The sequence below is a fragment of the Centruroides sculpturatus genome, unplaced genomic scaffold, assembly GCF_000671375.1.
Source record: "Centruroides sculpturatus isolate CEXI.00-Female unplaced genomic scaffold, Cexi_2.0 scaffold12, whole genome shotgun sequence".
Classification (NCBI taxonomy): Eukaryota; Metazoa; Arthropoda; class Arachnida; order Scorpiones; family Buthidae; genus Centruroides; species Centruroides sculpturatus.
The window spans coordinates 1,017,766-1,031,605 of record NW_019384438.1 but is presented as its reverse complement, the minus strand read 5'-3'; the positions used below and the strand labels follow the sequence as shown (position 1 = coordinate 1,031,605).

General features: G+C 30.9%; 1 protein-coding gene across 1 annotated transcript in view; it reads right to left on the bottom strand.

The window, feature by feature from the left end:
* LOC111620051 (putative fatty acyl-CoA reductase CG5065) overlaps nucleotides 1–5,275 on the bottom strand; it is a gene marked incomplete at its 5' end in the record, with an annotated part of 38,920 nt that extends 33,645 nt beyond the window's left edge. Inside the window, 2 exons of the mRNA XM_023361895.1 lie at nucleotides 196–371; nucleotides 5,150–5,275. Coding sequence (XP_023217663.1) covers nucleotides 196–371; nucleotides 5,150–5,275 — 302 coding nt within the window. The remainder of the gene's footprint in view (nucleotides 1–195; nucleotides 372–5,149) is intronic.
* Nucleotides 5,276–13,840: the final 8,565 nt, after the last annotated feature.

Below are 13,840 nucleotides of genomic sequence, written 5' to 3'. Positions count from 1 at the left end.
TTTTACAAAATGTGATTTAAACATTTTAACAAGTGTGCGTAATGTGAACTGCTTAAAAACTATGTTGTGTAATATTGTCCCGATAAAAAGCGTGCTGTAGANATTTCTTAAAATATAAAACTTATAAATATTTTATAATTAAATAAATTTATAATTATAAATTAACAATCAATACATAATTTATAATTTATTTACCTTAAAGGTTCATCAAATTTTACCGTAGCTGCAGAATGGAAAACGATTGATACTGTATTGGTTAATAAAGTAATGTCTGACTGGCTAATACCTAATTCGGTGGAAGTTAAATCACCATGAACTGGAACAAGTTTTGTGAGCACATGAGGTTGTTCTTTTTTAATTTTGTCAAAAATCTAATAAAGAAAATGTATTAAAAATAATACATAAATTATTCGATCAAAATATAACACATTAAAATGTTAATTATCTAGAATCATATATTTTATAATGCACTGATTATAAAATATGCAAATTTTTTTTCATTGTAATGTCATCAAATAATATAAAAGATGTTAATTTTTCCAATTTAAAATTAGAGATTTCCATTATGTATAATATAAGGAACTCTAAAAGTGAAATATTTATGCACAAAATGAGGACTAAACCATCCAACAAGATTGTAAATTCTAAAAATAAACTTATTTCTAGATTAAAAGAAGTAAATATACTCTGTACATCCAACTCCGAGAGACTTAATCAGGCAGACAAACGAAATAATGAAGAAATACTAAACCTTTATTTTTAATAATTCCATTCTCTTCTGGTTTATTGTCTTGAATTGGAACAGGCCAGTCCATAATGTTTTTAGGAATTGATTTTGAAATTCCAAAACATCCAAATACATTTTGCTTTTGCAATCAGGCCTCATCAGTGGATACAGTTAACTGCTTGCTAGTTGCTAGTTTATGCCGGGTGATCTCTCCCCAGCATGCATCTACATTCATTCCGGTATTCAGATTTTGGGTATATTATTACCGATCACATTGTTTTAATTTTTACTTATTGAGGACTAAACTATTTATAACTATATAATGTTTATTTTAACATTAATAAAAAAATTACCCAATTTACAAATATTTGAGGTGAAAGAAAATTTAATTCCATTGGAAATCTGTTAAAAAATTTGAGCTAAGTAAATTTATAGATTCAAGAATTTAAATTATTCTGTCTTGTAAAACAATGATTTCAAATGGAGTTCAAACCCACAACTGTCATCTAATATGTAATTGTATGCTAATTATACCTTATTGTTAGTCTTCCAGAAAATTAACTTTAGATTAAAATATATCATAATAGCTATTTATCACACAATACTAACTGGGAATGACAAACTGCTATTTAAAAAAAAGAAAATAAGTAAATAAAAGTTAAAACAAATTCTTAATACTTATTGATGATGACTTTTAAAATTTTTCTGAAATAAATTGCAAATATATATACAATGGAAATACCATTTATACATTTCACATACTGTATGTCTTAATTATTTAGTCTATTTTATGTTTAGTTCCAAAACATTCCTATTCCTACCAATTGCAAAATATTTCATACAGTATTCCATTTATACGTTCCTTCTTTTCTAATAAAGATAACAGAACCTGCAATAAATATTCTGTTAGGTACTCAGCATTTCTAGAATGCTGATTATCTTCATTCCCATACACATTTTTTTCACATTCCCAAAATTAAATGGCTTAAAACTGACCTTGGATGATGTAGTATCTCTCAGAAAAGTGGACTAGTAGAATATTATTGACTAAAATGGACTGGAATCAATCACAATATGGAAAAAATCTAGATGTTTGTAATATCTGTAACAGCAAGTATTCCTAACAAAAGAATATTTTTTTTTTTAACAAAACAAAGTTTATTTCAGAAAATATTTCAGTGATTCTATCGCAATCACTAACTGATATTCTAAAAAGAAAAGTCTGTAGAGGGAATTATACCATCCATTTGCAGTGGCATTGGAGTCTTATATAGACAAAAAATCATTTTGGAATTTATTGCTGTTTTTCTATTAAAATGTTTACATGGCTCTTTAAAAAGGCAATTACATAACTAAATCAGTACATGAATTATATTTATTCGACCACCAACTACTGTAACTTCAATAAAAAGTTGTTACTGTAGTTGGTGATGTAATGAAGTTAAAACATTCATTAAAAGCTGTAATATTGAAAGTTTGTAAAATTAATAGTTTTATGGCAATCTTCTGGTCATGTCATCTTTATTTAAATTTTTATTATATATTTTTCTGGTCAATCTGTTGAAACACATGGTTTTTTGCACACAGATTTGTGCTTGTTACACAAGCACAAATCTGTGTGCAAAAAGATCATTCTGAATAATTTTGCAACTTGAAGTAAGCCTAAGAGTAATCTGATGAACTGTACAGTAGTTATACAGTAGAGCATCAATTATCCAAATGCTGATCAACTGAAACATCGGTTAACTGAAAACGTTCCAGTTAGACCATGTCATGCTGAATTGAACATTTTTGATACTAGATTAACTTCTAAAGTATATATACGCGGCCGGATGGCCGAGTGGTCAAGGTGACAGCATACCACTCTGGGGGACCTGGGTTAAAATCCGAATGGGTTGAAAAATCCCCGGGAATTTTTTTGGGGGTGGTCTGTTTGGATATGTCGAGTCCCATCCCTCACCTGCAGCCCCATTGTGGGCCTGGTCAAATCCATAATGGGCTTGTAAAAAGAGGCCCTCTTAGTGCCCACAGAGCAGAAAGAGTTAAAAAAACTTCTAATTTTTTTTTGTTTTTATATTTTTCAATATATTTATTTTGTTTGTGCAAAATAAAGAAATAATTTTTAACGATACAATAGCCACAATTATTATTATAAAAATTTTTGTTAGGCTTAACATCCATGAAAATTCAATGCGAAGCGACACACAACTATATGGGATATATTAATATACTGTTATTGGGATATACTAATATACTATATTAATAATGTATTTTTCATACATAATTGGTTATCTGAAAAATCGATTTTCTGAACAACCCCAGTCTTCAATTGATTCTGATAATTGACGCTCTACTGTATTTCTATAAATTTTTAGTGTCTAGTTTCACCATTTTAGTATCTCATCCAATTTGATTTGGTACCTGAGACATCATCTATTGATATCATTCTGATGTGTTTAATAATACATATATATAGTACAATCTTGGTAAAATGGCTGTTTTGTAGTTCACTACATCCATTAATCTGACACTAGTAAACTTTCAGGTATTAGCTACACTGTTGCCAAGTTATAGACAAGCTTACTACTAACTCCAGCTCCCAATTTAGTGGAAATTCATCAACTTGGCACACTAGCTACTGACAATGGCAGTGGTACCTGGATATTTTGATCAGTAGTCCAACTCATGTTTTACTGTGTCATTAACTCCAAGTCACATACTATTTTAAATTATAATATTATGTGACTTTAGATCTGTTAATAAAAAATTAATTTTCAAAAATATTTAGTTAAAATGCTTTTAATTGCATTTAACATTGATATAGATGTATTGAACATAAATATAGATCTATGAATAAAAAGTAACAAGAAATAAAAAAAAAATCTGTAAGAATATCAAGATAATACTTTTTAAGTAAAAATAATAAAATTCATGGATTGCATTATTTACATTTAATACATAAAAATATAAATACGACTTTTTAACAAAGTTAAAACTTTGTGTCTGTCCTCCTTTTCGCTGTTTTCACCATCAGCAATCCTTTAAAAAGTTCACAAAATTACGGAGACTTACTTTTTATATAATAATACTTTTTATATTTACATTACATATTTCATATATTTGCATTTAATTTACATTTTCATTTCATCAAATTTAAACTAAAAGCAAATATATATTAAAAGATTTAATTGCTGATGAAAACATTACTATTTATATACCGTATTTTACTTGTGTATAAGACAAGGTGTCACTTCAAAGATCAAAATAAAGAAAATTAGATTTATTATTACAATTCTAATTTTATTTTGTTTAATCACAAATAAAATATCAAATGCACATAAATGTACACATTGTCCTGCAAAAATTACTGCCATTTTAAACTTCAAAGAAAAATCTTGTAAAATCAACAACATAATTTGTTCATGTAAAGCTGGACAATTGGGAACCTTTTCTGCCAATTCTTAACAGTTGAATCCACTCTCCATCAATTACAGTTATGAGTTTCTCCAAATTCTGATTTCCTAATAATCATCTGTTTTCACGTGGGAATGGATTAAAACTTATATTAGGCTCCTGTGTGATTTTGGAATTTTAATCTGGAATTCAATTCAAAAGTTTTGTTTTTCCTATTGCTATTGATCTTTGCTCTTGATAATACACAAAAATGATTCAAACGACCTAGATAAAATACTTTTGTTTTTAAACACCATAGGGCAAGCATCTGCTAAAAAATGCAAATACATAGTTCACAAAAATTATTGCAAAAAATGTAAAGAATCCTTTGCTCACATGTATAGAATGACCTAGGTTTTTGAAGCAGTGAAAAATGAATAAAAACCTCATCTTATATGTGAATAAATACAGTATGTAGGTTTTCTTTTAATTTTTGTTGTTTTAATTCTCTTCAACCTGCAGACAACAAGAGCTCATAAATATGCCTATTATGGATTCAGAGACCTATAATGAGGGGACAAAAGTGATAAAATGAGTTCTGACATATCCAGGACAATTTCCTGGAAAATTTCCAAAGATATTACTGACACTCAAACCTACATTCCTTATGTTAGCAGGTATGTGAGTCACTTCAGCCATCCACTCAGAACAGGCTTTTTTCCTGTGCCCATCATGCATTTTAATAGCACAACAATGGAAGTGACTATATGGTGAGGGATGAGGCCCAACATATGTAGGTTAAACCACCTATGAAAAATTCTGGAAGTTGCTTGCCTGGATTTGGTCCCAGGACTCCTAGAGTGATAGATTGATGTTTTAAAACTTTAGCTGTGTGGCCCAAAGGCACTATTTTAAAACACTAATGAAATTTTAAATGTAATTAATATATGAAATCAATACTTTTATTACTTTTATGATAAAATAAAATACTTTTAATCAGTAAATAAGAAAATTTACTAAAAAAATTACCTTTACATTTAATAATTCGTCAAGCCTCTGTCTTGGATCTTGTCCTTCTTTCGACCGCAGTAGTAGATAAACAGTTTTAACATTTGGGCAACACCTTAATAGTTTTTCAACCAAGACCTTGATGCAAAAGATTTATATTTTAAAGTGATGAAAATCTGAAGTAATAGACAGTTATCACAAATCAACACAAAAATTAATTATTAACATAGATTAATTTTGTGATCTCATATCAATTCATTAAAGAATCTGTACATTAAAACAAATTAAATCTCAATACAGTAGACCCCGCTATAATGCGGGTTCCAATAACGTAGATTCCTATGATGCGGCGAAAAAATTGCATCAGTATTCGTACAAAGACGCTAAAAGGGACGCATAAAATGCGGTAAAATGTCATTGCCAACTCATCATCGCGGACGAGCAGCCGAACTATTTTCTGCCGTCTAGTGCCACACTACGGAGAGTTTAGGTGGGTAAGTTGAGTTTAACTATCGTCTGTACAGTATTATATATAAATTATATATAAATTAGGTACTGTACATATAATTATATATTAATTATATATAAATTAAGTACTGTATATATAATTATATATTAACTTAATTTATTTTAACTTTACTATAATTATATGTATAGTTTCCGCCATCTAGTGCCACACTGCAGAGAGTTTAGGCGAGCTATCGTCTGTACAGTATGTAAATTAGGTACCGTAAGTCTAATACAGTACTGTAATTTTATACATTTCTTGTGAAAGAAACATTTCTTATTCAACGGCAATTAAAATTATTTATATTAATGATGTCTCCNATATGTCACCTTAGTGTGTCTGCAAAGAAACAAAGAAAAAAATAAACAAATTTTATTGAATTTACACCATATGTTGCTTTGTAGAAAAAATTTCAAATAATTTGTAATTATAATTTCAATAATTTTATTTATAAATTATTAAAGATAAAATTTATTTATTATTAATAATTTTTTTCTCTTTTTTAGTTCATGCAGCAACAAGCAGCGATCATGGCTGCAGCAGCACAAGGGAGTTATTTGAATCCTATGACTGCATTAGCCATTGCCCAGTTACCCCAAATGACTGCTGTCCCAAATGGTTTAGCCAACCCAACCATAACCCCCACTTCAGGTAGGTATTGATATATAAATATGTTATAATAAACACAAAATTTATGAAATTACCATATTGACATGTTACAAAACATGTGTACACTATTCAAACTTCAATCAAAATTTTGTAAGGCACATTTAATATGACTAATTTAATTTTATACTGTCTATATAAGAATACATTATACTGGTGTAGTTTCTGATTAGCAAAGAAAGGAAATGACTTCTCTTTTGCTAATCAGGAACTACACCAGTATATAAAGTCCTATTTATAAACAAAGTCCAAGTGGAAAACATAAAAAGAAAAAATAAAACATTAAGGACATAGAAGTAAAAACAATGGCTAATCTGAATTTTTCCTATTAAGGGTTAGAATCTACCCACAATTTCAACATGTATGCATTGAAATTGGTCAAAACAGGAATGAATAAATAGGGAATGATGCCTCAATCAGAAATAACTCAAAAACTTATCAACATCTAGAATACTTAATTGATTTATTCATATGGCACCACTCATATGTTAATGTTGTCACAGTACAAACTTATTCAGTGAGACCAAACAAGACATACTCAAATACATTCTTAGTTCTACACAAATAAATTGATACTAAGCACTCAAATTGAAATCCAGATGTCTTAGTGATACAATGACATTTTGAACCATCTGGCCAAGGGTGAAGGACCTTTTTCAGTATATGTACCAAAATAGGCACACTTCACTATAAAAGTGTGCATGTGCCAAAACTTAAGAGTTAGAGTAACTATTTTAAAGAAATATATTTACTGTATTTTAATTAGACTAAATTAAAAAGAATGATAAACCAAAGTTAAAATAAAGCCAGAATAAAAAACAAATGAATATAGTAGAATTCACTTAATGTAACCACTTTGGACTCTTGTATTAATGTTGATATCCTGTTTGTTTTTGGTCAAGTAAATAAGACTACAATTAGTGGTAAATGTAATTTTATTAACAAACATTGAAAAATCGTAAAATTTGAAGGTTTATTAATTTTGTTTATTATTATTATTTCAATTGTTTGCATCTTTTTTGCAATTGGATCTTTAACAGGCAGAGTATAATGCTGACTATTTTAAACTGCAGATTGAAACCCAGTGTAGTCCCCAATCCCTTTTAGTTGGGAGCTCCGTCCACATGATTTTTCTGCCCTTTTTGATCTCAATTTTTAATTTGTTTACCAAAATATTCAAAATTTAAACAAATATGCATTCTTACCAAACAGATCAATTAACACCTCTACATGACTATATCTAAAATTAACACGTCTATGTGAGAGCTTTTAAAATATATAGACACACGTCTACTACAGGTACTGTAAATACATTTTAAAATAAACCATCAACGAGTTGCTAAACTTTCCCGGCAATATTTAAAATTTTGGTGGCGCCATCTATTACCATATTTTATTAAAAACGTTTTATATTTTTAACAATTGTGATGCTTCTAGGGAATTTTTAGATTCAAACCCCACTCCCGTGACACCAATTTGTGAGCCACCGGGAAGTAAGAGGAGTCCGCTCCTTCCGGCCACAGGTCGGTGACCTACTTTCTTGTCAGGGATGGTAGTAACATTCCGTTACGCGTTACGCGAATGGAGGAGAGTCGGAGGGGTCGACGATAAGACATTGGCAAAGTCGAGTAACGACACCACAAAACAAAACAACGGTTTATTTTACTAGCTAACTAAATAAAAATTTTACAAAACTTCATATACTTCGCGGATGAGAGAGAGAGTTTACAATAACAAGCGTTCATACCTCTTTGCATATACTAGTGGGATATTTTCCCGTAATGTCGTCCTTTATGGATTCTGAGCGGTGACACAAGTATAGGTCGGCGACGAAAGTGTAGGTCTGTGATGGGAGTGTGGGGCTGCAATGGAGAAGGCGATGTCTGACTTCGACGTTCGGCGATTCCCCCGATGAGGGGAAGGTGTCGGGCTTTTATACCTTTTTCGGTGGGAAAATCAGGTGATCAATTGTTTTAGCAGGTGTGGAGTTAAAGGTGGTGATCGAATGACAACAATATGACGAATTTTGCCTGTAAGTGTAAACTATGCACGGTTTGATCGTGAGAATGTTTATAGTTAAACCGAAAGAGTTATAAATCCCTCATGCACTTTATATTTCGTTTTTGTAGGTCCAAACTCCTTTAGTTAAAGGAATTTTTTTATTTAAATTTATTAAAAATTTAAAGGATTACTTTCTTTTATGAAATTATATGAACTTCGAATTTCACACTATTATAAAACCGCAAAAAGCTTATTTTTGAGGGTAGGGATGGGTGTTATAAAAAAACGTAAATGCTAATAGCGAGTAAAATCGTCATTAAGATCGACTCTACTGGAGATACACACGACCCTCATTATCTCCCCACCTCTCGACCTTTAATCACCAAAATTTAATAGCATCAATCCCCCTAATGAACAAACCTCCCTGCAATATTTCAGAAATTTTCGACAAAAAGCACAGGAGTTATTAAGCTTCATCGAGTGTGGACAAATCGTGTCTCCACACACCAACATCAATACATACAGAAATGACCCCCGAAATTTTTACATTTCTCGGCGTTTCAAGGTGTCTTAAGTCCAAAAAACGCAAAAATCTTGGAGGTCATTTTTTTGACCGATCGCCATACTTTTTTTCCCTCTGTTATAACAGCAAGGTAAAAAACATTCGCATAAACGTGAACATTTTTGTTGTTTTATCGAAAATTAATAAAAATATCTTAAATAAAGCGACATAATAAAAAAAAAAAGTCAGACAAACTAATTTACTTAGTTAAAACAAGCAGCCAAAATAACGAAACCAATTAGAAACGACGAGAAATTATTTATTTTGACATTGTCACAATGCCAGGCTGCAATATTTAATCATATTTTTAAAATTTATGCAATTTAAAATATATGCTCTCCACCTCAAATTAATAGTGTCTTGCCTCTGTAGTGTACATCATACTTTTCCTGTTGCAGTAGTCATGTCCGTCATCTAAACTCCTTTCAGGGGAAAGATTTGAATAAAAATAACATGACTTCCGGTTTGCATCGAAAGTTTGTATAGTCCTATACTTAATTGAAGCCTCCTGCCCCCAAGCTTTCTGTATCTGGTCTCGACTTTCATGTATCTAACTCTGTTCCGGAGATTAAGGAAAGTCAGACAACACACAGATATGAGAATTTATAGGTCTACAATTTTTGCAAATTGCAGCCCAACAAGACTACAATTTCAAACCAGGACGTCGAAGCTTAGTCTCAATAACTTTGTTCAAGATGGATCAAGATTATGTGAGATTCGGCGGGGCAAATACATAAATCTTCCACAATCCGAAACATTTCCGGTCACAAGCACTTCGGATGAAGAATTTTGTACTATAAATGACAAACGACAGAGGTTTAAACTGTCGTTTGTCATTGCTCTGCATTGGTTTAAACAAGTGGTTCTCAAAGTGGGTTGGGATAAATGCATTTCAGTGTGCACTGATGGAGCGAAAGCTATGATGGAAAAATTGTCTGGTGCTGTAACTAGAATAAAAAATGCTGCAAAAAACTGCAGCAGTAATCACTGCATTCTTCACAGATACGCATTAGTGACAAAAAGAATTTCTGCTTCATTAAAGGTAGTTTTGGACGAAGCCGTGCAAATTATCAAGTTTATTAAGACTCGGCCATTACAATCAAGCATATTTAAAGCTTTATGCGAAGATATGGGTAGCCATCAAACGACTCTTCTTTTATATACAGAAGGTGGCTTTCAAGAGGAAATGTGCTGATGAGAATGGTTGAATTGATAAAATAATTTCAGTTTTACTTTCTTGAACATAAATTTAATTTGTCTGACAGATTAAGAAATAATGTATGGCGTGCAAAACTTACATATTTAGCAGATGTTTTTTTTTCAAAGTTGAATGAAACATGCCTATCTCTACAAAGAAAGGAAACAAACATTTTTCGAACTCAAGATAATTTGTTATCTTTATCTCGTAAATTACAGTCTGGATTTCAGAAGTAGAGAATGTAATTTTGACTGTTTGCCACTTCTTACTAAATTTCTACAAGAGTCTGAAATGGAATTGGATGCAGAGACACTCGATGGAATTAAAGATCATCTCAATAGCTTATCCACATCTCTTACTGAGTATTTTACTAACTTAGAGTACAAAGATTATTATTGGGTACAAAATCCATTCACAGTAACAAAAAAAAAAAAACCAACAGGATTTCTGTCAGTGGATTGAGAAATTAATAGAAATTACATTCGATACTCAGTTAAACGCTAAATTTGAAGAAGTGCCGTTAGATGTATTCTTGGGGAATCTACTTGAAGAATATCCTGAAACATCCAAACAGACCATAAAAATATTTTTGCTCTTTACGACAACATATTGGTGTGAATCAGGATTTTCAAGATATGCTAGCACGAAAACTAAGTATTAAAGCAGACTGGATGCCGTCCCAGATATGAGAATCCAGTTATCAAATATAAAACCAAATTTCCAGAGAATACTTATGTCAAAACAACAGATGCATTCATCTCACTAAAGTTTGATATTTCAATTTACGGTAAGTGTGTTTCAAATAAAATATTTCTTTTATTATAATAAGTATTAATTTAAATAAGGGTTCCATTATATTACAAATAATGTAAAAGGGTTCCATTGCAAAAAAAGTTTGAGAATCACTGGTTTAGACTGATAACGATTACGAGTTATCAGCCACAACACGAGATGTATCACTTATAAAACTTGTCCAGAACTAATTTAATTTGAAATATTTATTATATTTTCAGTTTTACTTTCTTGAACAAATTTAATTTGTCTGACAGAGTAAGAAATAATGTGTGGCGTGCAAAACTTACATATTTAGCAGATGTTTTTTTCAAAGTTGAATGAAACATGCCTATCTCTACAAAGAAAGGAAACAAACATTTTTCGAACTCAAGATAATTTGTTATCTTTATCTCGTAAATTACAGTCTGGATTTCAGAAGTAGAGAATGTAATTTTGACTGTTTGCCACTTCTTACTAAATTTCTACAAGAGTCTGATATGGAATTGGATGCAGAGACACTCGATGAAATTAAAGATCATCTCAACAGACATGATTACACTATGGATGGTTGTTCTATTTGGGCAATTTTGTTGTGAAATAACTCGAACGTGATATCCTTGGAAAATCAACACAATAACTAACTATAACAATTAATATTCTAGAACATGGGTCAGTAAACTTTTTTAGGAAAAGGTCAGATCGTAGAAAAAATCAAGTTCGACAGGCCAGGTTGCATACTCGAATAGGTACAGTATATTTTTTATAGGTACTGTACTTCTACTCATAAAGCAAATGCAATTTGATAACACTAACCCTTAAGACAGTGGTGTCATATGAGATAAGACTGGCCGCGTCATCCCCATTTGATTTACTTGCAATTTTTTCATTGTAAATATAACAGAACACTAACCCGCGGGCCATAGTTTGCCGACCTCTGTTCTAGAACATTCGCTGGCTGAAATAAATCTCAACATGCCCAAAAAGTTAATTTTGAAAGAGAAGTTTTAAATCTGACCTTCTCGACTCGAGATATTGTGAATAAGCTTATGAAGAAAAGGATAAGCATTTCTAAATCAGTTAATTATCATCATCAACGGAATTTGGAATAGACGTAAACACAAACTTTCTGGCCTTTCTTTTCCAAAAATTATTCACAAAATCCGTAAGGAACGAAATGATTCGAAAAATCAACGTTATGATCAGAAAATAGTCATCCTGACAAAAATCAAATGGCAAAAGGACTGGAAATTCTGGAAACAGACTAAAGTTCATGTTCAAAAAGAGTCGACATTGGAAACGTAGACGAACTATAGCAAGCTTTATGAAAGCCATCTGAGAGGAAATAAGTCTGAATTGCAGTGACCCTGAATAAAATATTTCTTTTATTTACAAGATTGCAACGGAACACAGAAAATTTATTATGAAAATCAGGACAAGAAACTCCAAATTTCTTCTGCTATAGGTTCAAGATCGTTTGTGCAGAAACAGTCGAGGTGTGCTACTGTTAATCAAAGTTCCGTTTAATGTTGAGATTAATTCTCATTATTATAAAGTTTATAATAATGAGAATTAATCTCAACATTAAACGGAACTTTGATTAACAGTAGNGATAATTTGTTATCTTTATCTCGTAAATTACAGTCTGGATTTCAGAAGTAGAGAATGTAATTTTGACTGTTTGCCACTTCTTACTAAATTTCTACAAGAGTCTGAAATGGAATTGGATGCAGAGACACTCGATGGAATTAAAGATCATCTCAATAGCTTATCCACATCTCTTACTGAGTATTTTACTAACTTAGAGTACAAAGATTATTATTGGGTACAAAATCCATTCACAGTAACAAAAAAAAAAGAACCAACAGGATTTCTGTCAGTGGATTGAGAAATTAATAGAAATTACATTCGATACTCAGTTAAACGCTAAATTTGAAGAAGTGCCGTTAGATGTATTCTTGGGGAATCTACTTGAAGAATATCCTGAAACATCCAAACAGACCATAAAAATATTTTTGCTCTTTACGACAACATATTGGTGTGAATCAGGATTTTCAAGATATGCTAGCACGAAAACTAAGTATTAAAGCAGACTGGATGCCGTCCCAGATATGAGAATCCAGTTATCAAATATAAAACCAAATTTCCAGAGAATACTTATGTCAAAACAACAGATGCATTCATCTCACTAAAGTTTGATATTTCAATTTACGGTAAGTGTGTTTCAAATAAAATATTTCTTTTATTATAATAAGTATTAATTTAAATAAGGGTTCCATTATATTACAAATAATGTAAAAGGGTTCCATTGCAAAAAAAGTTTGAGAACCACTGNGTTCCGGATACGTCCGGACCCTATCTCTCATTATTTGGCCAACTTATGGGGGCATGGCCAAACCTACGATGAGTCTGAAAAAGTGCCCTCTTAATGCCTATAGGGTGGAAGAGTAACCAAAAAATAATAATAAATAATAGTTAGATTTGGGAACCTTTTTCGAAATTCGAAAATTATTAAGAAGTTAGTGATTAGAAGAATTAAACTTTAAATACAATACTCTCCCTGATGCTACCGTATTTAAACTGGATATATTAATTAAGTACAGATGCACCGTACTATCAGATTTCTGTTTAATAAAGGATACTATAATACTTTGGAGTAAAACTTATGTATATTACACTTAAAGAATTTTTTTTAATTATTTTGATTGATTTAGTTAAAAACAAGTTTCAATTTTTACTGATAATTGGTATCAGTGTTAACCAATCGTACGATGTTAGATAAATTACGATATTTCAATGTACCACCTACGTTTTGAAATTTGTCTAGACTGGGCTTTGTACTAGAGAACGAAGTTCAAGTGGGAAAAATAAAATTAATGATATAGAATATTTTAAGTTTGTAGTGAATTAAAAGGTGAGTAACATTTATCGTTTTTATTTAGGCAAATAAGAGATGATAATGAAATTATTCGAATTTTTAACCATTTATCATCAGAAAATATCTTG